This window comes from Balaenoptera borealis (assembly GCF_965194805.1).
Source record: "Balaenoptera borealis genome assembly, chromosome: 12".
Taxonomy (NCBI): domain Eukaryota; kingdom Metazoa; phylum Chordata; class Mammalia; order Artiodactyla; family Balaenopteridae; genus Balaenoptera; species Balaenoptera borealis.
The window spans coordinates 46,305,399-46,324,498 of record NC_138869.1 but is presented as its reverse complement, the minus strand read 5'-3'; the positions used below and the strand labels follow the sequence as shown (position 1 = coordinate 46,324,498).

At 41.9% G+C, this 19,100-nt stretch overlaps 1 protein-coding gene across 7 annotated transcripts in view; it reads left to right on the top strand.

Moving 5' to 3' along the window:
• LARS2 (leucyl-tRNA synthetase 2, mitochondrial) overlaps positions 1-19,100 on the top strand; it is a 159,425-nt gene that overhangs the window by 93,591 nt on the left and 46,734 nt on the right. For all 7 annotated transcript variants that reach the window (XM_082347356.1, XM_082347359.1, XM_082347358.1 and 4 more), the window contains 5 exons: positions 3,348-3,455; positions 4,651-4,810; positions 13,104-13,208; positions 16,010-16,125; positions 18,813-19,096. In XM_082347356.1, coding sequence (XP_082203482.1) covers positions 3,348-3,455; positions 4,651-4,810; positions 13,104-13,208; positions 16,010-16,125; positions 18,813-19,096 — 773 coding nt within the window. The remainder of the gene's footprint in view (positions 1-3,347; positions 3,456-4,650; positions 4,811-13,103; positions 13,209-16,009; positions 16,126-18,812; positions 19,097-19,100) is intronic.

The following is a 19,100-nucleotide window of genomic DNA, read 5'->3' as shown; positions in this document are numbered from 1 at the left end:
GCTGGCTGTTGCTTTGGTGGGCTGAGCTCAGTACAACTTTCATTCACTTGTCTGCTGATGGGTGGGGCTGGGTTCCCTCCCTGTTGGTTGTTTGGCCTGAGGCGACCCAACACTGGAGCCTACCCGGTCTCTTTGGTGGGGCTAATGGCAGATTCTGGGAGGGCTCACACCAAGGAGTACTTCCCAGAACTTCTGCTGCCAGTGTCCTTGTCTCCACGGTGAGACACAGCCACCCCCCACCAACCTCTGCAGGAGACCCTCCAACACTAGCAGGTAGGTCTGGTTCAGTCTCCTATGGGGTCACTGCTCCTTCCCCTTGGTCCCAGTGAGCACACTACTTTGTGTGTGCCCTCCAAGAGTGGAGTCTCTGTTTCCCCCAGTCCTGTCGAAGTCCTGCAATCGAATCTCACTAGCCTTCAAAGTCTGATTAGCTAGGAATTCTCCTCCCGTTGCCGGACCCACAGATTGGGAAGCCTGACGTGGGGCTCGGAACCTTCATTCCAGTGGGTGGACTTCTGTGGTATAAGTGTTCTCCATTTGTGAGTCACCCACCCAGCAGTTATGGAATTTGATTTTATTGTGATTGTGCCCCTCCTACCATCTCTTTGTGGCTTCTCCTTTGTCTTTGGATGTGGGGTATTTTTTTTGGTGAGTTCCAGTGTCTTCCTATCGATGATTGTTCAGCAGTTAGTTGTTGTTCTGGTGTTCTTGCAAGAGAGAGTGAGAGCACCTCCTTCTACTCCGCCATCTTGAACCAATCTCGTTGCTCTGACTTTTTTTTTTTGATGTATAGTTGATTTACAATATTATGTTAGTTTCAGGTGTATAAGGTAGTGATTGAAAATTTTTATAGATTATACTCCATTCATAGTTATTATAAGATATTGGCTATATTCCTTGGACAGTGCAATATATCCTTGTAGCTTATTTATTTTATACATAATAGTTTGTATCAAAAGAAAGCCACTTTAATTGAAGTAATGAACAGTCAGGAACCTGAAGCAGGACTTTTACCACCTTCTCAAAAGTCAGTTTTCACTCAGGCAAATACTGAAACATAATGGTCCTTTTGGGTAACTTTACTTGACCCATAAAGCGTTTTGTATATCCTATGGAAAGCCATCTCACAAGCACAGATGTTGGAATATATGTATGGCATTGACACATGTTGATCTGCTTATTTTACTTAAAACTAGCAACTCTGGTTTTCCTTGATCCTGCCCTGGGAGATTGGGCAATATGGTTTCATCAACATCATGAATTGGCTTAAGTATAGGTCATGCTGAATTATCAAGTTTCAAAACTTACCTAAAATGTTTCTGAATCTTTGTCATCAGCTATTTGGTTTTTGTGGATCTCCTTTCCAAATGACCAGGTAGACTATAAAATACCCACGGTTTCTAATTGATGACATTTCCTCATAAAAAACATTTTTATCTTTCATGATTAATGGTCCGGAAATGGGAGAACCCTAGAATCATTTTGTTGAAGATGACCTATAAACATGAGCTGGGTAGTTGGGTCTCTGCACGAGGATTATGCCAAGTGTCACACAGCTAGGTTCCTATTGGTAGCAAAAAGGAAGGGGACCTGCCTTTACTGAGCCTTAGTGCGACGTTGCGTTAAAAGGACAGCTTGAGCTCTTCACTGAGGCTTTCCAGTGCTCTCCTTTTCCTATTTTGCACACACGTCTGGTTTCTATTTTAATATTAGTGTAACTCCGTTCCCTCTTTCCTTTGCTTTTCTCTCAAGGTTGACAGCCCCATGGCAGGAAGGCTCACCCTGTTATTGATTGGTCATTGCACCCTACTGTGGGCTGGGCAGGCACTCTTTAGTTGCTTCTTTTCCCTTCCTTTCTTTTCTTTTTGGAGCTTTTCTTTCCTCACCCACCCACTTCCTATGACTTTCCTTCTCCTCTGTGGTCCACCCCCCCAAATCTTTTATATCTCTCCCTACTTTTCACTCTGTTACTTTTCTTCCCTACCCTCCCACTATTTTTCTTTTCCCTTGATTCATTTCCACAACCCGTGTCCCATCTTCTTTGATGCTAATAGCATTTGGCATTGCATTTTGATCAGTTACCCAACTAATAGCAGCAGGCTCCATGTGTGCATTATTTAAACTTCATTTTAGGGACTCTGGCACATCCTGCTTTGTGTATGCCCAAGTCTCCAATGCCTAGATGAGGTCCTTGTGTTTAGGGTTGGGGAATTAATACATTCCTGGGGATAAACAAATGAATGAACACATTGCTGGTCAACTTGATGGTGTCCATAATCCACAATTTCTGCCTCAGAAGAAATTTCTGGATCTTGAAGCTTGCAGGCTCTCCCGAATAAATGAGAATGGATGGATAGATAGATGACAAGTATAGAAAATGCTCTGTGTTGTTTATCACACGATAGAGTAAGTCTCTGCACTGTAGGCAAAAGAATGCGGTTAGTAAGGTCTGGGTTTTAGTCCTGACTTGTCCTTTCCTGCAGACTTGCATGAGAAAGCTATACCCTTTCACAGTGTGGGCTCATTAATCTGAAAGTGAGCTACCTTACCCAGAGGGTGTGAGAAGAAAGGTGTGTAAAAGCACTTTATGAATTACAAAACACTACACAAATAAAGCATCGTTATGTTGCCTGTATTAGTCATAATGCAATTAGGAATTTAAAATTGGACTCTTATTATAAATATATGATTTACTTTTAAACTTATTTGTTGAAAGAATGTACCTCATCTTCAAATAAAGGGATGGCATGAGCTTCAGACCATAGAGAATAGTTTATTGAAAAGCCTCCCTTTTGTAAGATTTTAGGATTAAAATTAGATAACGATGAGAATAAATGTGTGCTTTTAATAGTAAATGTTACACAAATCAATGTGATGGCTTCCCTTATGCTAATTTTTATTTTTTAAATAAACTTATAATGTTCTATATATGATACAGTTGAGTGGTAGAATAGCCATACCTGTGAATGACTTATCTTAGGGTTTAAAAATTCATAAACTTGAACTTCTTTTGTTTAGGTCCCAGACTGTGGAGGAGAATGCACTAACCACATCCATCAAAGATGTTAATCATGGTTTCTCCTTGTTAATTTTCTTCTCTCTCTGAAACCTTGGCCCACTGAAAATAGGGAAATGAGTGAAACCCATCTCACTAAATTGAGTCATGATGAGTGCATCTGTGTGACCTTTGCTGGGCCCCTCTGATTGACAAGTGAAGGAGAAAAGGGCTAAATCCTGAACCTCCTTCAGTGTCCCCAGTTCTCCCACCTTAGCGAGCCCCAGATCACTTGCTTTGTCTTAAGTAAGCTGTGTGCTTCTACCTCTCCATTCTCCTTTCATTCCTACAGCCCATGCAGGACGCGCTGGCAGACCTTCCAGAATGGTACGGAATAAAAGGCATGCAGGCCCACTGGATCGGGGACTGTGTGGGCTGCCATTTGGACTTCACGTTAAAGGTGATCGAGCAAGAGCATCTCCAGCAATTAATGCTCAGAAACCCCCTTCTGCATTTTTAGAACTCTTTGAAGAGACCAGCAACTTGAGACTCTGCAGCAGTGCTATCCAGTAGAAAGATACTGAGAGTCACATATGTAATTTCAAATTTTCTAGTAGCCACATTTTTTAAAGTGCAAAGAAACAGGTGAAATTAATTTTAATAACATATTTTATTTAACTCATTACATCCAAAATTTTCATTTCAAGATGTGATCACATAGAAGACCTTTGCTTCTCCACCAGGGTGAGGGATGCGGGTCTCTGAGCCACCTGGCTACTGTATGTGGAATGTCTTCTGTATTCTCTCCATTGCCCAATATTTTATCATGAAAGTGTTTCCATCTCCATTCCTGGACCCACCTGAAAATGAGACATCTCCAGAGGGAACACTCTCAGTCCTGCAGGTACAGGGCCATGTGACTGTGCCTCTGAGGCCCCACGACTGGCTCCATAGGTGACACCTAATTGGCACTCAGTCCATAGTGTGGACTTTTAGTTCTGGGCCCCAAGCGCTTCGCACATCATTGGCACTTTGTGGGCACATTTGAATGTGTGAAGGAAGGAGGATCTGGCCTCTCTGTGTCCTCTGTGTCTGTCACATAGTTGGCATTCAGTTGGTGCCTAATGTTTGACTCTTCCTTGAAAGGCATTTAACCAGCCCTAGGAGCACTCATTCTTGAGCTCAGCTCAGGCTGTCCTTTCTTTCCTATTCAAAATGGAATTAGCCTCAGTGTCTTTTTCTGGTTAGAAATGTTGATGCCTTTATTTGTAACTTAAATCCTGGAGGAAAGTATAGCTCCTTTCTCAGGACAAATAACATTGACAGTTATTATTGATTTGTGAACAAAGGAGCCAAGAACCGGGGAAGGCATCCTTCTGAGCATGCTTTGACCCCCTTTGATTTGGGGCCCCCAAGTACGCCTGGTTGTGGGCACTGGAGAGGCCTCCTGAAAGAGGAGCTGCGACCCTCTTCTCTCTTGCCCTTTCTGCCCCTGCCAGGGACCACCTCAGGTCCCCACATCCCTGTGGCTATGGTCAGAAGCTGTCACCACTGTCTGGGATTGGGGAGGGGTGGGGGGAAGGGATATGGCTGGGGAGCACAGCAGCCCAGAGGGAGGACTGAGAAATGAAATGACTCTGCTTCCCCCCTGCCAGGTTGATGGGCAAGTCACAGGAGAAAAGCTGAGCGCCTACACAGTCACCCCCGAGGCCGTTTACGGCACCTCCCACGTGGCCATCTCTCCCAGCCACAGACTCTTACATGGGCACAGCTCTCTGAAGGAAGCCTTTCAGAAGGCTCTCATCCCTGGCAAAGGTGAGTTGGCAAGTTAAGGTTAAGACGGGGGCATTATGCCTTATGTTTCACAGAGTTCACGGTCCTTTCACATATGTCATCTTGTGTGATCTGTTATTCTCCTTGGCCTAACTTTTCATGTTTTGATTTTAAAACATGAGGATCAAAAAGAACTTTGAAAATGTTAAGTTACTTTGAGTTACTAGTTTGTCCGCTTCTTAAGTTTTTGTTTGAAATCTCAACTCTTTCCCTTTAAATATAATCTAGATTTAAAGCTCTTTTCTGATAGGAATAGAATCTGGTACTTAATTTATAATTTTATCATCAAATAAAACTATACTGACAGGGACAGGAAGGAAGCCAATGACAATTAGAGGAAACATTTTCAGTAACTTAATTTTAGTATCTTTAAGAATTCACACAGTGATCTGAGCAGACAAGCAGAGTCCTGCTCAATACAGGTCTTAAATGAGTGGATCAAGCTGACCTAGAATTGGCATAGCAGGTGTTGGTCAGTGAGGACTGGGAAGTGCCTATGCATTAGTCAGTATTCCAGGGTCGCAAGCAACAGAATCCATCTCTGGCTAACCCAGGGGAGAAGGGGAACATACTGGAAAGCTGTGGGGAAGAACCAGTCTGGAAGAGGACTTGGACCAGACAGCCATGGGGGTTTGGGCAGCAGGAACTAATAGTGTCTTGAGTACCACCGACTGAGTGAATCTGCTCTCACCTTGCCCTCAGTGCTTGGGGCACTTGGTTTGAGATTCCTGTTGCAGAGAAAGGTGTTTGCTTGGTATAACTGGGGACCCTGGCCTTTTTGTTGGCCAGGGGAAGGCCACGCACCTTCCTTGATAGACCAACAAGACTGTCATCAGTGAGGAAGGGGTAGCTTTCTAAAACTCAGAGGCTCTTACCAGGGGAAGGGGATATGGATCCTGGGCAGGCGAAAGGAACTCCCCTGTCATTTAGAAGTAGGTCTCCAGAGAAATGTAAAATTTCTGTAAAAATCTCAGCCTACTTCACTTTTCATAGACTATAAACTTCAACCCAAAGCACACAGTCTGAATTATTGGAGGTCTATTTAAATTATTTGATTAATAAAATTTTTTGAATGGTGGCATAAAGTTTTTTTTTAATTGCTATTCTTAAAATAGTCAGAATGAAAGATTTCCTGATCACGTTAGAAAGATAAACAATGTCATCCCAGCTTATCTCTGCTTAAGACTTCTAATTGTTTACTTAACAACGTTAATATTCAGATCAGTTAATACTTATTGAGAGCCTGCTACATACTGAGCACTCGGGGATGCATAGATGGCCGTCCACAGTCCTGTCTTCGGGGGGCGGAGGCGGCGTCATAGCAGAGGAGACCTAGGTGCATATGTAATTCACTGGCACAGGACAGATATCACTTGGTTTCATCTCTTTTGTTGTTGTATATTGAAATGGAGAAAAGACTCTTTTAAGATTTCAGTGTGTGCTTATAAAGTCCAGTAGCTATCTCTCTCAGTTTTCTTTTCCATGTATTCAAAAGAAAGATTGGATTGTTTTCAACTGTTTAGTTTAAAGGGAAAACTCGTTGTTTTTACTTTCATGAGCATTTTGAGATTCCTTGAGGGCTATGTTGGTTAAATAATATCTAAAATTGAAAAACTGAAAAATATAAACATCTGGCCTTAGATTTTTTTCCCATGGTTAATTTGGGGACACAAATTAAAGTGAAGTAATAGCAGTAGAGGATTAACCAGCTAATAAGTTACAAAAGATGGAGTTCCTGACATGAAAGACACTATATAAATCAAAAACATTTTCATACATAAGAAATTAAGAAATGATTTTAGCATATGCAGAGAGCAGTGTTTTCATGATGATTTGGATATCAGCAGATCTGACTTGGCCTGGTTATTTCCTTTTGGCGCTGAATGGCTCGTTCGCTTTGTTCTCCCCTCTTTTTAGTAATCTCTGAAATAATTCCAAACGGAACACTAAACTTGTCTCTAAATTTTCTGATTCTAATTTTCAGAATGGAAATATTTTTAAAAAAATATTCTTTTTGCAGATGTCAATTTATTCAAAGTCTCTAGATTAATTTGCATGTCAAGTCTCTGGATGTTGATATGTGGAATCAGTCATTTATGGTCAGTACAGTGCTTGAGTGTAATGCAGTTTTCCCAATGAATTAAAATTACCATATGAATATGGATTTATGCCTCCTTTGGCCTTTGAGGTCACATTTTAAACCTGAACATCTTATCACTAGTGTCATTTACCATTGCCATCTGGCTCAAATCAGGCAAGCAGCTTGGTTTTCCCTCAAATGTCCAGTTTTGAGGATAACTAATGTTAAAGCAGTGACTGCTGCAAGTCATGGCAACACACAGTTGTGACTGAATATATCACTTGCACAAGTTTAAATTCTCAAACATGAGTTCCTGCAGTTGCTAAGTTGATTTCTGCATATTGGCTCCTGAGTTGGCACAAGATGATCAAGGTTCTGATCCCAGATCCATCCTATGACTTAAGGATGGTCATTTTACCTTTGTAAGTTGAGTTTTCTCTGCAGCGCAGGTGATGGGGCTATCAGGCAAGGTGGGATGGAGTGCTTGGTGGGAACAGAAGGAGCCCTGAGGGGTCTGAGGAGGAGGATGACACATGTGGACAGGGTGATGCTTGAGTCGCAGAGTAGAGGCAGGAGAGCTGGCTTACCCCATTAGTTAGGGTGAGAGATGGTGAAGACCCTAGAACAGTGGCCATCAAAATGGAGGGGCGAGAACAGCTCTGAGAAGTATTTGGAAGGCTCCTGGGACAACTCCCTGATTTCTGGCCTGGCCGACTGGGTTGCTGATGTTATTGACTAAATGTACTGTTTTTGCTCAGCATCCTATAATTGGCACAGATTCCTTTAAGAGAGCAAAAATTAAGGTCCTTCTCTATACGGTTCTTGAAATTGAGTGTATTTCCATAATCATTGGCATTGCCTCCTTTTCTCAGCTGACCGCCTCTGATTTAAGTTATGTTATGTAAGCTGTGACTTGATAGGAACTAGAAACCATAAAAAGCATCAATAGGGAAATATCATCAGAGTTTTAGAAGCTGTTCTGGCATTCCCTGGAGTCTTTTCTTACATTCCTAATATTAAAATATGCAAACCCTGGGGCTTTGGAACCATGCATTTCAGCTCTGAGTCACCAGTGGTCTACACAATGTATTTTTTGCCAAAAGGGTAAATGAGGTCTCCCTAATGGGTGACTTAGAAACCCTGTTGTTATTGACACATTAGAGAGAAGCCCCAGAACACTGAATAATTTATTGCTCCCTATTGTCTTGCCCCGGCTCCATTGATTCAGCATGGGGGTGGGACAAAGGGTAAGGAACAGAATCCTGTGGATAATAGTTTATTCTCGGATCAAACTGCTCCTACTAGCATCCTTTCAGCGCATGTTAATAGATGCTGTGTGGAGGAAAGCTTCCGTGCTCAGGTAACCTGGAATAAAGCAAAAATAAATAGGTTTCTTTGCTTCTGGACTTTTTAGTGCCTTCGCTGTGCGAACGTGCACTGCGACTGTCTACGAGGGGACGTCATGCAGCTCTCCTCACGCTTACTTGACCAGAGGACCCTGTTTCCACAGAGCATCCCTGCGACCTAGTTGCAAGCAGCACTGCTTTGCTGAGTTATGAACAGAGACTTTGGTCTGTTTTTCCATGGGGCGTGAAAGACCTGCCTTTTTTGCAGTGGGGGCCCTGAGAGCAGAGGGCAGCTTCTTGACTGGAATGTTTCCTTTGTAATTTCTAACTATTAAGTTAGTAATCCTTTGTATCTTCTAAAGCATTTAGCTGTGACTTAACCCCTGTATGAACTGCTTCAGTTACTTGGGATTTCTCCTTGGCTTCCTGCTTCATGTCACCAGCACATGACTAATGAGAAATGTAGAGAATGCTAGGCCTGGCCAAGAACTTTTTTCTAATTGAAAAACTGTCATAATAGACCTTTTATGTGGGAAAATGGAGAAAAATTCAACCCTTTAATGCAAGTACTCTACTTTTTTTTCATATTTTTCTTGTAATGACTTTATTGAGATATAATTCACATATCATAAAATTCACCCATTTAAAATGTGCAATTCAGTGGTTTTTAGTATATCTACAGAGTTTTACAACCATCACCACTGTCAATTTTAGGACATTTTTATCATCCCCCAAAGAAATCCCATACCCTCTAGCAGTCACCCCCATTCCTCCTATTTCCCCAGCCCCAGGCAGCCACTAATCTACTTTCTTTCTCCATAAACTTGCCTGTTCTGGACATTTCATATAAATGGACTTATATGATATTTGTTCTTTTGTGACTGGCTTCTTTCATTTAGTATAGTGTTTTCAAGGTTCATCCATGTTGTAGTCAGTACTTCATTCCTTTTTATTTCAGAATAATATTCCATTGTATATACCAGATTTTATTTATCCATTCATCAGTTGATGGACATTTTGTTTCTTTCCACTTTCCAGCTAGCTGCTATGAACATTCGTTTAGATTTTTATGTGGATATATGTTTTTATTTCCTTGTGTATATATTGGCTTGGCCAAAAAGTTCATTCGGTTTTTCTATACGATCGAATGGAAAAACCCGAATGAATTTTTTTGGCCAACCCAATATCTAGGAGTAGAATTGTTGGGTCTTATGGTAACTCTATTTTTAACTGGTTGAGGAACAATAAGTCTGTTTTTTAAAACAGCTGCTCTATTTTACATTCCCAGCAGCAGTACATGGGGGTTCCAATTTCTCCACATCTTTGCCTACACTTGTTATTGTCTGTCTTTTTTATTATGGTCATGCTGGTGAGTGTGAAGCGTTATCTCATTGTGGTTTTGATTTGCATTTACCTGATGGCTAATGGTATTGAGCATCTTTGCACGTGCTTATTGGCCATTTATATATCTTCTTTGGAGAAATATCTGTTCAGATCATCTGCCCATTTTTTAATTTAGTCTTTATTATTAAATTTTAATAGTTTTTTATGCTAGATACAAGTTTCTTATCAGATATATGATTTACAAAAATGTTCTCCAGTTCTGTGGGTTTTCTTTTCACTTCCTTGATGGTGTCCTTTGAAGCACGGAAGTTTTAAATTTTGGTAAAGTCCAATTTATCTACTTTTTCTTTTGTTTTTGCTTTTGGTGTCATATCTAAGAAAGCATTGCCTAATCAAAGATCACGAAGATTTATACCTATGTTTCTTCTAAGAGTTTTATGGTTTTAGATCTTATATTTAGGACTTTAATCCATTTTTAAATTAAGTATAATTTTTATACATAGCAAAGGTAGGAGTTCAACTTCGTTCTTTTGTATGTGTCATAAATCTTTTAAATTCGTGTTCCTGCACACACTTATCTTAAAAATCAGACTGCTTCTGTCTTTATTTTTTGGTTTTTACTTAATATGATATCAGAAAATATTTCTTTGTTTTTAGGCAGGCTTCCCAATTGTTTTTTAATCCATACATAATATTCTGTCTACTCAGTGTACCATAATATCCTAAATCTTCCCTATCATGTTGAACATTTGGCCTTTTTCATGTTTGGGCTATTATGGAGACAGCTCTTTGCCTCTGTAGAATTACTTCCTTAGGAAACATCCCCAAGAGTGTGATTTTTTTGGTCAAAGGTTATGAGCCCTTTTCTAGTTCTGTTTACAAGTTGCTTTTATTGGTTTCTGAAAGGGCTATATCAGTTTAGAGTGCTGTATCCAATGATATATGAATTTCAGTGCAACTTCACAACCAGTGATGGTACCCTTCTAAAAGTTTTTCTTATCAGGTGAAAAATAATAATACTTCAAGATTACTTTAATTTCCATCTCTCTTTATAAAAATTAATTTGTGTTTTTAAAAATCTAGGTGATATATGTATATTATGTGAAATTTCAGAGGGTACTAACAACAACAATGACAGTAGCCTCCTTACCCAACCACTTTTAATTTGGGGGGAATTTGTTACTTAGGATATAAGTTCGATGGCTGTGACAGAGTCCTAGAAAAACAGGACTAAAAGGACAGAAGTTTATTTCTTGCCCACGTGACATGCAGAGTGGGTGTAACAATTCTGCTTTGTGGGGTGGTTGGGGCTGAGGCTCTTTCTGTCTTCCTGCTCTGCCCCTCTAGGACGTTGCCCTTATCTGTGTGTTCTAGGTTGTTCTACACTTCATCTGTGTCGCAGTAAGAAGGTGGTGGGGGAAGAAGGGCAGTTCCTTCCCTTTGACAGTGTGGCCTGCAAGTTGCTTCTACACTTACCCCATGGCCATACCCAGTGCAAGGGAGGCTGAGCAGGGCTGCCATTAGCTACGCAGCCATGTGTCCAACTAAACATTCTGTTGCTGAATCAGAAGGAGAGACTGATATGGGGTCAACTGGCAGTCTGTGCCACCGCTGTTTCTCTGGTATAGACCGCCACATGTCTGTATAATATGCCTACACTGCTGTCTCTCCATTCACCAGTTCCTGACATTACCTAGTGACTTTTATTCTCACTCCACCACGCCTCACTGTCCATCCTCCTAATAACATACCATAATTGCAGAATTTGCAAATGTATACCTCTTCTTTGAGAAGGGACCGTATGGAATCAGAAATCTGGGTGTCCACTTTGAGGGTGTCAGCACTTCAGCAGCTCTGGCAGCAGGTGCCTCCCAGTCATGGTACCAGGGTGCTGGCTGAACCTCATCCCTGGAGACCCATTTGCATTGCATTTTCACTCTGTCCCCACCATACCCTGTCCTGTGCTTCCTGACACCCAAGGTGAAGGAAGATCGGAGCTGGCTTAGATGTTTACAGAGCCTATCTTTACCTCTCTGAAAAATAAATCCTAATTCCTAGGCTTTTTTTTCTTTAAGGTTTTTCTGATGTGGACCATTTTTAAAGTCTTTATTGAATTTGTTACAATATTGCTTCTGTTTTATGTTTTGGTTTTTTGGCTGCGAGGCATGTGGGATCTTAGCTCCCCATCCAGGGATCGAACCCACACCCCTTGCATTGGAAGGCGAAGTCTTAACCACTGGACCACCAGAGAAGTCCCCCTAGGCTTATTTTAACTTTGGGGTTTGTAGAACATATTTTAGATAAATCTATATAAAGTCTTAAAACATAGCGGGTGTAAATAGTAATAGTTCATAAATTATAACTGTAGTTAATTGCTTATGTTGCAAAACCTCAAATGAACTCACTAATTGTTTACACCTCTCATCCCTTCTTCCTTTGGGACTTTATTGGGGTCTTCATGCTTCCAGTCCTACATATATTCAGTGAAGATTCATGTATGTATGGTTTACCTCACTGCTGCAGTAGTTGTAATAAGCTTCATTTAAGATGACACACTGTTTGGATAATTCCAAATTAAGTGTTTTATTATGACCACATAAATATTGGTCACCTGAGCCAAATATACTACGATTACATTTTCCTTTTTATATAACTTTCTATTTTTCCTGAAGTTCATGGTGTCCTCATTTTTTTAATTTGCTTTGTGTTCTTTGAATTTCTGACTGTCTTCCCACATCCTCCCAGAAGCTGTTTAAAACTCCTCTCAAGTTTTCTGCATATTCCAGCCTGTCAGATAATCTATCCATCCCCTTTTTTTCCTGAAGATGCTTCCTGGGGCTCTCTGACCTGGTCATCCTCCAGGCTTCTGCATATCTGTCCTCCTGGGACTTCTCTCTGTCTCTGCTCTGCAAATGTCCCTACCCTCTTTTATTTGTTGGATCCTCTGTTTCCTAGATCCCATGTCTGTCTCTTTCTTGATTTACCCCTTCCTTTTGCTGGACCACAACCTCTGGTATCTCCTTAGAAATGGTACATGGGAAGGAACTGTTTTGTCCTTGTATGTGTGGAAATCTCCTCTCTGCTCAGTCATTTTCTCCTTTCCTATACACTTCCGTCTTCAAGTGTTATAGTTTAAAATTTCAGATATCTTTTAGTTTCACCATAGATAGATTGTTGTGTTTCTCATTCTTCTGTATACTTGAGGTACTTTTCAAAAGGAAAAGGGGGTGGTGGGAACATCTTTACTCCACCATCTGGAAAGTAAAAATGCCATTTTCATGTCTTTGGTTAGGAGCGCAAATGAATATTTTCATTTTTTTGTTTAATTTTGATTCTCCAGTAGTGTGAATTATCTGTTAATACCTTCAAAGAACAAATTCTGTAATAATTAGCACAAAAACACAGAAATTCTAAAGCTTATTTTTCTCACTTGTCTCCTCTGAGATTCAGATGGTGTTAGAGTCCCAGCACACTGGCGTCCACAGTTGTTTGCTCTCATTTTCAGATTGCCTCACGCCCGTGACGGCTGTGAGCATGCTCACCCAGCAGGAAGTCCCTGTTGTCATCTTGGCCAAAGCTGACTCTGAGGGCTCTCTGGATGCAAAAATAGGTAAGTAGCCATTAAAATGTAATCAGGATAATGTACTTGGCAGGTTTAAGATCAAAATACTAGCCTGGAAGAGCTGACTATATATTCCATGATCTGTTTTGCCTCTTTGTAAAAATGAATGTCCCTTCATTTCATCATCTCTTATTTAAGCATCACGTTTTGAAAACATACCAAGTATATCGCATCTTGCTAGTTGCTACTGAGAATAATGAAAAATGTCTGGCCCATGGATTTTGCCAGTAGAGCTAGTTGGTGAGACTTGCCTATACAATGTGGGGAACCATACAACTCAGATGAAAATCCAATTTCAGAATTCATAGAACCAACAGCAACTGCTGAGATGGGCGTTCAAAGCACACCTGATCGATGTGGGCTGGGTTTTTGGTGAAGGCTTTGTGGAGGAAGTGAACTTCAGCTATGCAAGAAAGGGATCGTGAAATAGCAGTAAAATCGAAGGCATATTTAGAGCTGTAAATTGGATATCCTTGGCGGCCTTACTCATTCCTAAGAGTTCTAACCTCTCATCACGTAACAGGAAGTCTGGGATTGAACCAAGGCGTGAGACCTAATCATACCCCATCCAAGACCTGCCCTCAGGGTAGACCCGAGCATCTCTCTACAGCTTTCCTACTGTAGATTCCAGCCAGTCTCCAAAGTGCCAAAACCTGCGGAGAAAGTTATTTCCACACTCTCTATCTCCTAGCACACAGAAGAAATAGCATTGCTTATTGAAATCATGTTTTTGCTCACAATTCTCAGATCCTTTTTTGGCAAACTGATTTGAAGAAACATCAACACAGAAAACAGATATTAAGCCACTCAAGTCATTCTCCTCTGACAATTTAAACCTAGAAAGTATGTTGCTTAAAGGAAATAATTCCTTCTATTACTTTAATGCATTTTATAATTAGTAAAATTCATTAATAGAACCAGCCAAGATAAACAATAAAGGAAGCTCTTGTTGATGTGGCTTTTTTCCCTTTTGTTTTTGTTGTTATTGTTGTTTTTAAATATTTATTTATTTATTTTGGCCGTGCTGGGTCTTAGTTGCGGCATGAGGGATCTTTTAATTGCGGCGTGCAGACTTCTTAGTTGCCGCATGCAGACTCTTAGTTGTGGCATGCGAACTCTTAGTTTCAGCATGCATGCAGGATCTAGTTCCCCACCAGGGATCGAACCTGGGCCCCCTCCATTGGGATCGTGGAGTCCTACCCACTGGACACCATGGAAGTCTCCCCTTTTGGTATTTTGAGTTAAAGTACTAACACAATATTGAGAGTTCTGAAGGATAAGGGAAAAAGAAAAAGGAAAATCTGATTTTCTTGGGTATGCATGGAAAATCATTTTTCCTGTTGTCTTGATTTCCCACACTTCCGTAATTAATGTTTTCTGAATTATTGGCTCTTGCCTTCCAAGAAGAACAGAAACAAAAGTAAACAAGAGTTAAAGTGGTGTTTTCACCATCTCACCTGCATGTTACAAATAGTTCACATTCTACTGAGCCCCACATGACCAACACCATGGCCCAGAGTGGTCTTTATGTGATCAAATAAATTCCGTGGTCACAATGTCTCCATTCGAAGATTGCTCCTAGTTACTACAGACCACAAACTTTTGGAATGCAGTAAATGACTTTTTTCCCTTCTTGACCATAAACACTTTTCAGCAACCTTTATTGCTTGCCATTTGTCCTCACCCTTCAGTATCCTTCAAGTCCACTCTGAGAGTTTATTTGCTTCATTAGATGCTTTTCGTCCATAATCTCAGCTGGAACACCACAGAACTTTCCATCATACCATGGAGTTTTCCATCTTACCAAGGAGCTTTAGAATGTGTGTTCCAAACATTAAATCACCCTTTTAGGGCAGCGTTCCAGAGAGGTTGTTCATGGACACCTGACGTAAGCATTTTGTGTATTACCCTTAGTTTTATCTCTCTCAGTTGCTGCGTGATGTGTAGTGTCCCCAAGAATGTCAGCAGTTTTGACAGTTGACCCTACAGCAGTTCTCAACCAGGGGTGATTTGGCAGCAGGCAACATTTGGCAATTTTAGAAACATTTCTACTGGTAGAGACCAGGGATGCTATTCAACATCCTACAGCACACGGAACAGGCCCCCCAGCAAAGTTCAGAATGTCAGTAGGACCCAGGTTGAGAAACCCTGGCCTACAGAACCAACAACTAAAAAGCCTGTTTTTATTAATAGCTGAAGCTGAAACAGCATGCCTTGACCCTCTGGATGAGTGATTTACTTACATTCAACTCCATCTCCTCAAGGGCATATGTGGGTTGAAGAATAAATGTCTATTCAGAATGTACTGTTGCCTCTGGGAACAAAGCATAGTTTGAAGAAACACAGTGGCCAGCTTTCCACTTACCGAGTGGATTTTTCTGGGGTGCTAGGAGCTGCTGGAGGAGTCAGCCCTGCTTCTCAAGAGAACTCCACTGCCCTGTGTCACTCAAAGGAGGCACTTCCCCAGATGCTTGTGATTTACTATTTAAGTGACAGAAGCATCCAAAATTGTATATTTTAGAATTACAACTATTTTTTAAAAGAAACTAAGCAATGGAAAAAGACTTACAGGAAGTAGTGCCAATATGGTAAACTATTGTGTTAGGGTAGTGAGTTTCTCCAAGACTGTTCTCCATTTTCCCAATGAATATGATGTGGTTTTATAATTTCTGTGACTAAAATCTTTTAGAGTCTCCCTTCAGAACCTAACACTGAGTGTCAGTGCTGTCAATTACTTTGTGATTTGGCCATTTGCAAAGGAGACATTTTGTGTTTCTTCCCCTAAACAGGAATTCCCAGCACCAGCTTAGAGGACACTCTCTTAGCCCAAACCCTGGGCCTGTCGTACTCTGAAGTCATTGAAACGATGCCAGATGGCACGGAGAGACTGAGCAGCTCTGCGGAGGTCAGTGCCCGTGGAGGTGGCCGAAGAACTTACTTATAAACTCAGGGCCTTGACATGAGCTTGATGACACATTTTCCTTTGGGTGCAAGTTACAACCTATCATTTCATTCATACCCACACTAACCGTCTTGCAGCCTCGTTTCTTAATCTATGAAAACAAAATAATATTCTTTTTCAAGATCTAAAAGCTTATCCGCTCCAAGTTGAACCTGATCCTAGGATAGTGTGGTTATCGAAGCAACTAAACTTTATTTTGCGAATCTTCTGCTTAAGAAAAATGACCTCTTCCAGGGAAACTGATTCCTTGGGACAGGTGACCAAAATTGGCTGTTCCTTTTAGAGATCTCTGTTCTCCCCAGATTACTGACTTATTCCCACCTAAAGTTTGACTCAGTTTTAGAAATCAGCAGAGAAGTTTTGAGTCATGTTTATTTGGTCAAGGTTGTCTCTTGCTAGGTGGTAAGTCTGGCAGGATTTGAGCTCAGCCTTGATACCGAACTAGGCCAGAAATTATGATGGGAGAAGAAGGGTGAGGTGGGGAAGGGGGAAGTGGGAAATGGCTTAGACAGTGATTCTCAAACTTGAGCACACACCGGAATCACCTGGTGGCCTTGTTAGAACACAGATTCCCTGGCCCCCATCTGGAGATCCTGCTTCACAGTCCCTAATGCAACCGCAGAATTTGCATTTCTAACAAGTTTCCAGGTGATGCCACTACTGCTGCTGATCCAGGCACCACATTTTGAGAATCCCTGGGTTAGAACTCCGCCACCCAAAGTCTGGTCCCCGGACCAGCAGCGTTGGCATCGCTTGTTAGAAGTGTAGACTCTCAGACCCCACCTGGTCTAGTGAGAACCCCATGTGATTGGAGTGCACATTAAAGTTTGAGAGTTCCGGTTTAGAGCACTCTTTCTTCAACTTGGCTGCCCTTTGAAAACACCTGGAACATTTAAAAAAATACTGATGCTTGAGTCCCACCCCAGATATTCTGATTTAATGGTTGGGGGAGTGGAGAGGACATGGATCAGACATCAGGAGCATTCAGTACTCCCCGGGTGATTCTAACGTGCAGTAGGGCCTGGGAACTCCTGGCTTAACATAGTGATTACAACCCGGCCATGTCTCAGAATCACCTGGGAGATGCTTACTGGCCCCACCTGGGTGATCCTGATTCCGTTAGACCTGAAGATCCAGGTTTTTCAGGTTTGGGACTACCTAGCTATAGGATATTATGTATATAAAAAATAAGGGAATAGCCAGGTTTTTTTCCTCTATAAGGAGTGGCAATGTTTTCTGACCTCATGTTTGTGCCTTCACTTCATAAATTATATCCACAGACATGAGTCATGTTTTAAGATACTGAACCTTAAACCCTTCTTAAGACTGTGTGTGAGCAGGCTTCTTAGATGTGGAGCAGAGCCAAGCCAAGGTGCCAAAAAGGAGACCCAGATAACCCTGCGCAGTGCGAGAAAGGGGACAGTCATGGCCAAAATTAGTCTTCTGAATTAGCCAGAAAAATGCCTCCTCCTTATTATAGGACTGAGCATTAATTATGCTCCCTGGCTTCTTTCAAATAGCTTCAGGTGCTCTGTTGAATCCTTTGGTGGCCCTAGACTGAATATCTAGACTGGAGGAATTCTTTCAATGGATGGAAGGAGAATGGATGGTGAAAGCCTCCATGAGCTTCTGGGATGTGAAAACAGTAATGCATTGAGAAGATAGACTTTCAAGGGAGCTTGTGATCACCTGCACCATAATTACATGATAGTGGGAGTGTAGGACAAAGAAAGTGCTCTCCCAGAGTGTAAGTGGTTCCTTGGTAGAGAGCTTGGTCTTCAGGACACTTCAGACGCTTAATGGAAAAGGCTGCTTTTGATAAACATAGCTGTACTTTCCTATTCTTTATGCCCCATGGCTGTAAGCTCATTGAGGATAGGGGCAGATCAGATTTATCTTTGTGCTCCCAACGCCTAGCACAAGCCTGGCACCTAGTAGGTTTGCGGTACATCTGCACTGAACCAATTCCAAGGTTCCCACGATCCCCTCGTTGGCAAGCCATGCTGGCCCGATTCTTATCATTAGTTTGGTTCTCTCAAAAGTGTCCGGTGAACAGAGAATTCCTCTTTTCTGCTATTAGTGTCGTGCCCTGCTGTCTCTAACATGGGAGCATTTAAATAGAAAAGGGGTGGTCCTTCAAGCTGAGGCCTCAGTTTGCTCCCCTGCTTGCCCGAATTCCTTCAGCTCTAGGATAATATTGAACTTTTCTTTTCTGGCTACCCCTATCTCAAGAGGGGAGTAGTCATTAAAATAAATATGCAGTTTTTTACTGGCAGCTGAATGCTGATATTTGCCTCTCTCTGTAGGTGCCACAGGGCTCTGGTGATAAGGAGAGCCATAAACCAGGGCCCACAATACTCTCAGGGGCCCCCAAAAAAGTGTTAATTTCTTTTAACATCAGAAGAAAAAAGTGAACTCCTAAGGTGAAAAATTATATTCATCTTTATTCACCACCATCATAAAATATAAGTTTTAATACTGTAAGGAGGAAGGTGCCCACAAAGGCAACAGAGAGTCACAATGCGGCCCTGCACAGACCACACAAAAAATGGCAATCCAGGGTGGTGGCATCAGGGTGGCAGCTCATTCTTACCAAGGGAGGAATGCGATCTCTCTCCTTCCCCTCTCAGTTCACAGGTATGAACCGGCCGGATGCATTTCTAGCCGTGACTCAGAAAGCCCGGAGGAAGAGAGTGGGCGGAGAGGTGACAAGTGATAAACTGAAGGACTGGCTGATCTCTAGGCAGCGGTACTGGGGCACGCCCATCCCCATGGTCCACTGCCCGGCCTGCGGTCCTGTGCCCGTGCCTCTGGAGGACTTGCCTGTGACCTTGCCCAGCATCACCTCTTTCACTGGCAAGGGAGGCTCCCCACTGGCCTCGGCTTCGGAGTGGGTGAACTGCTCCTGCCCTAGGTAA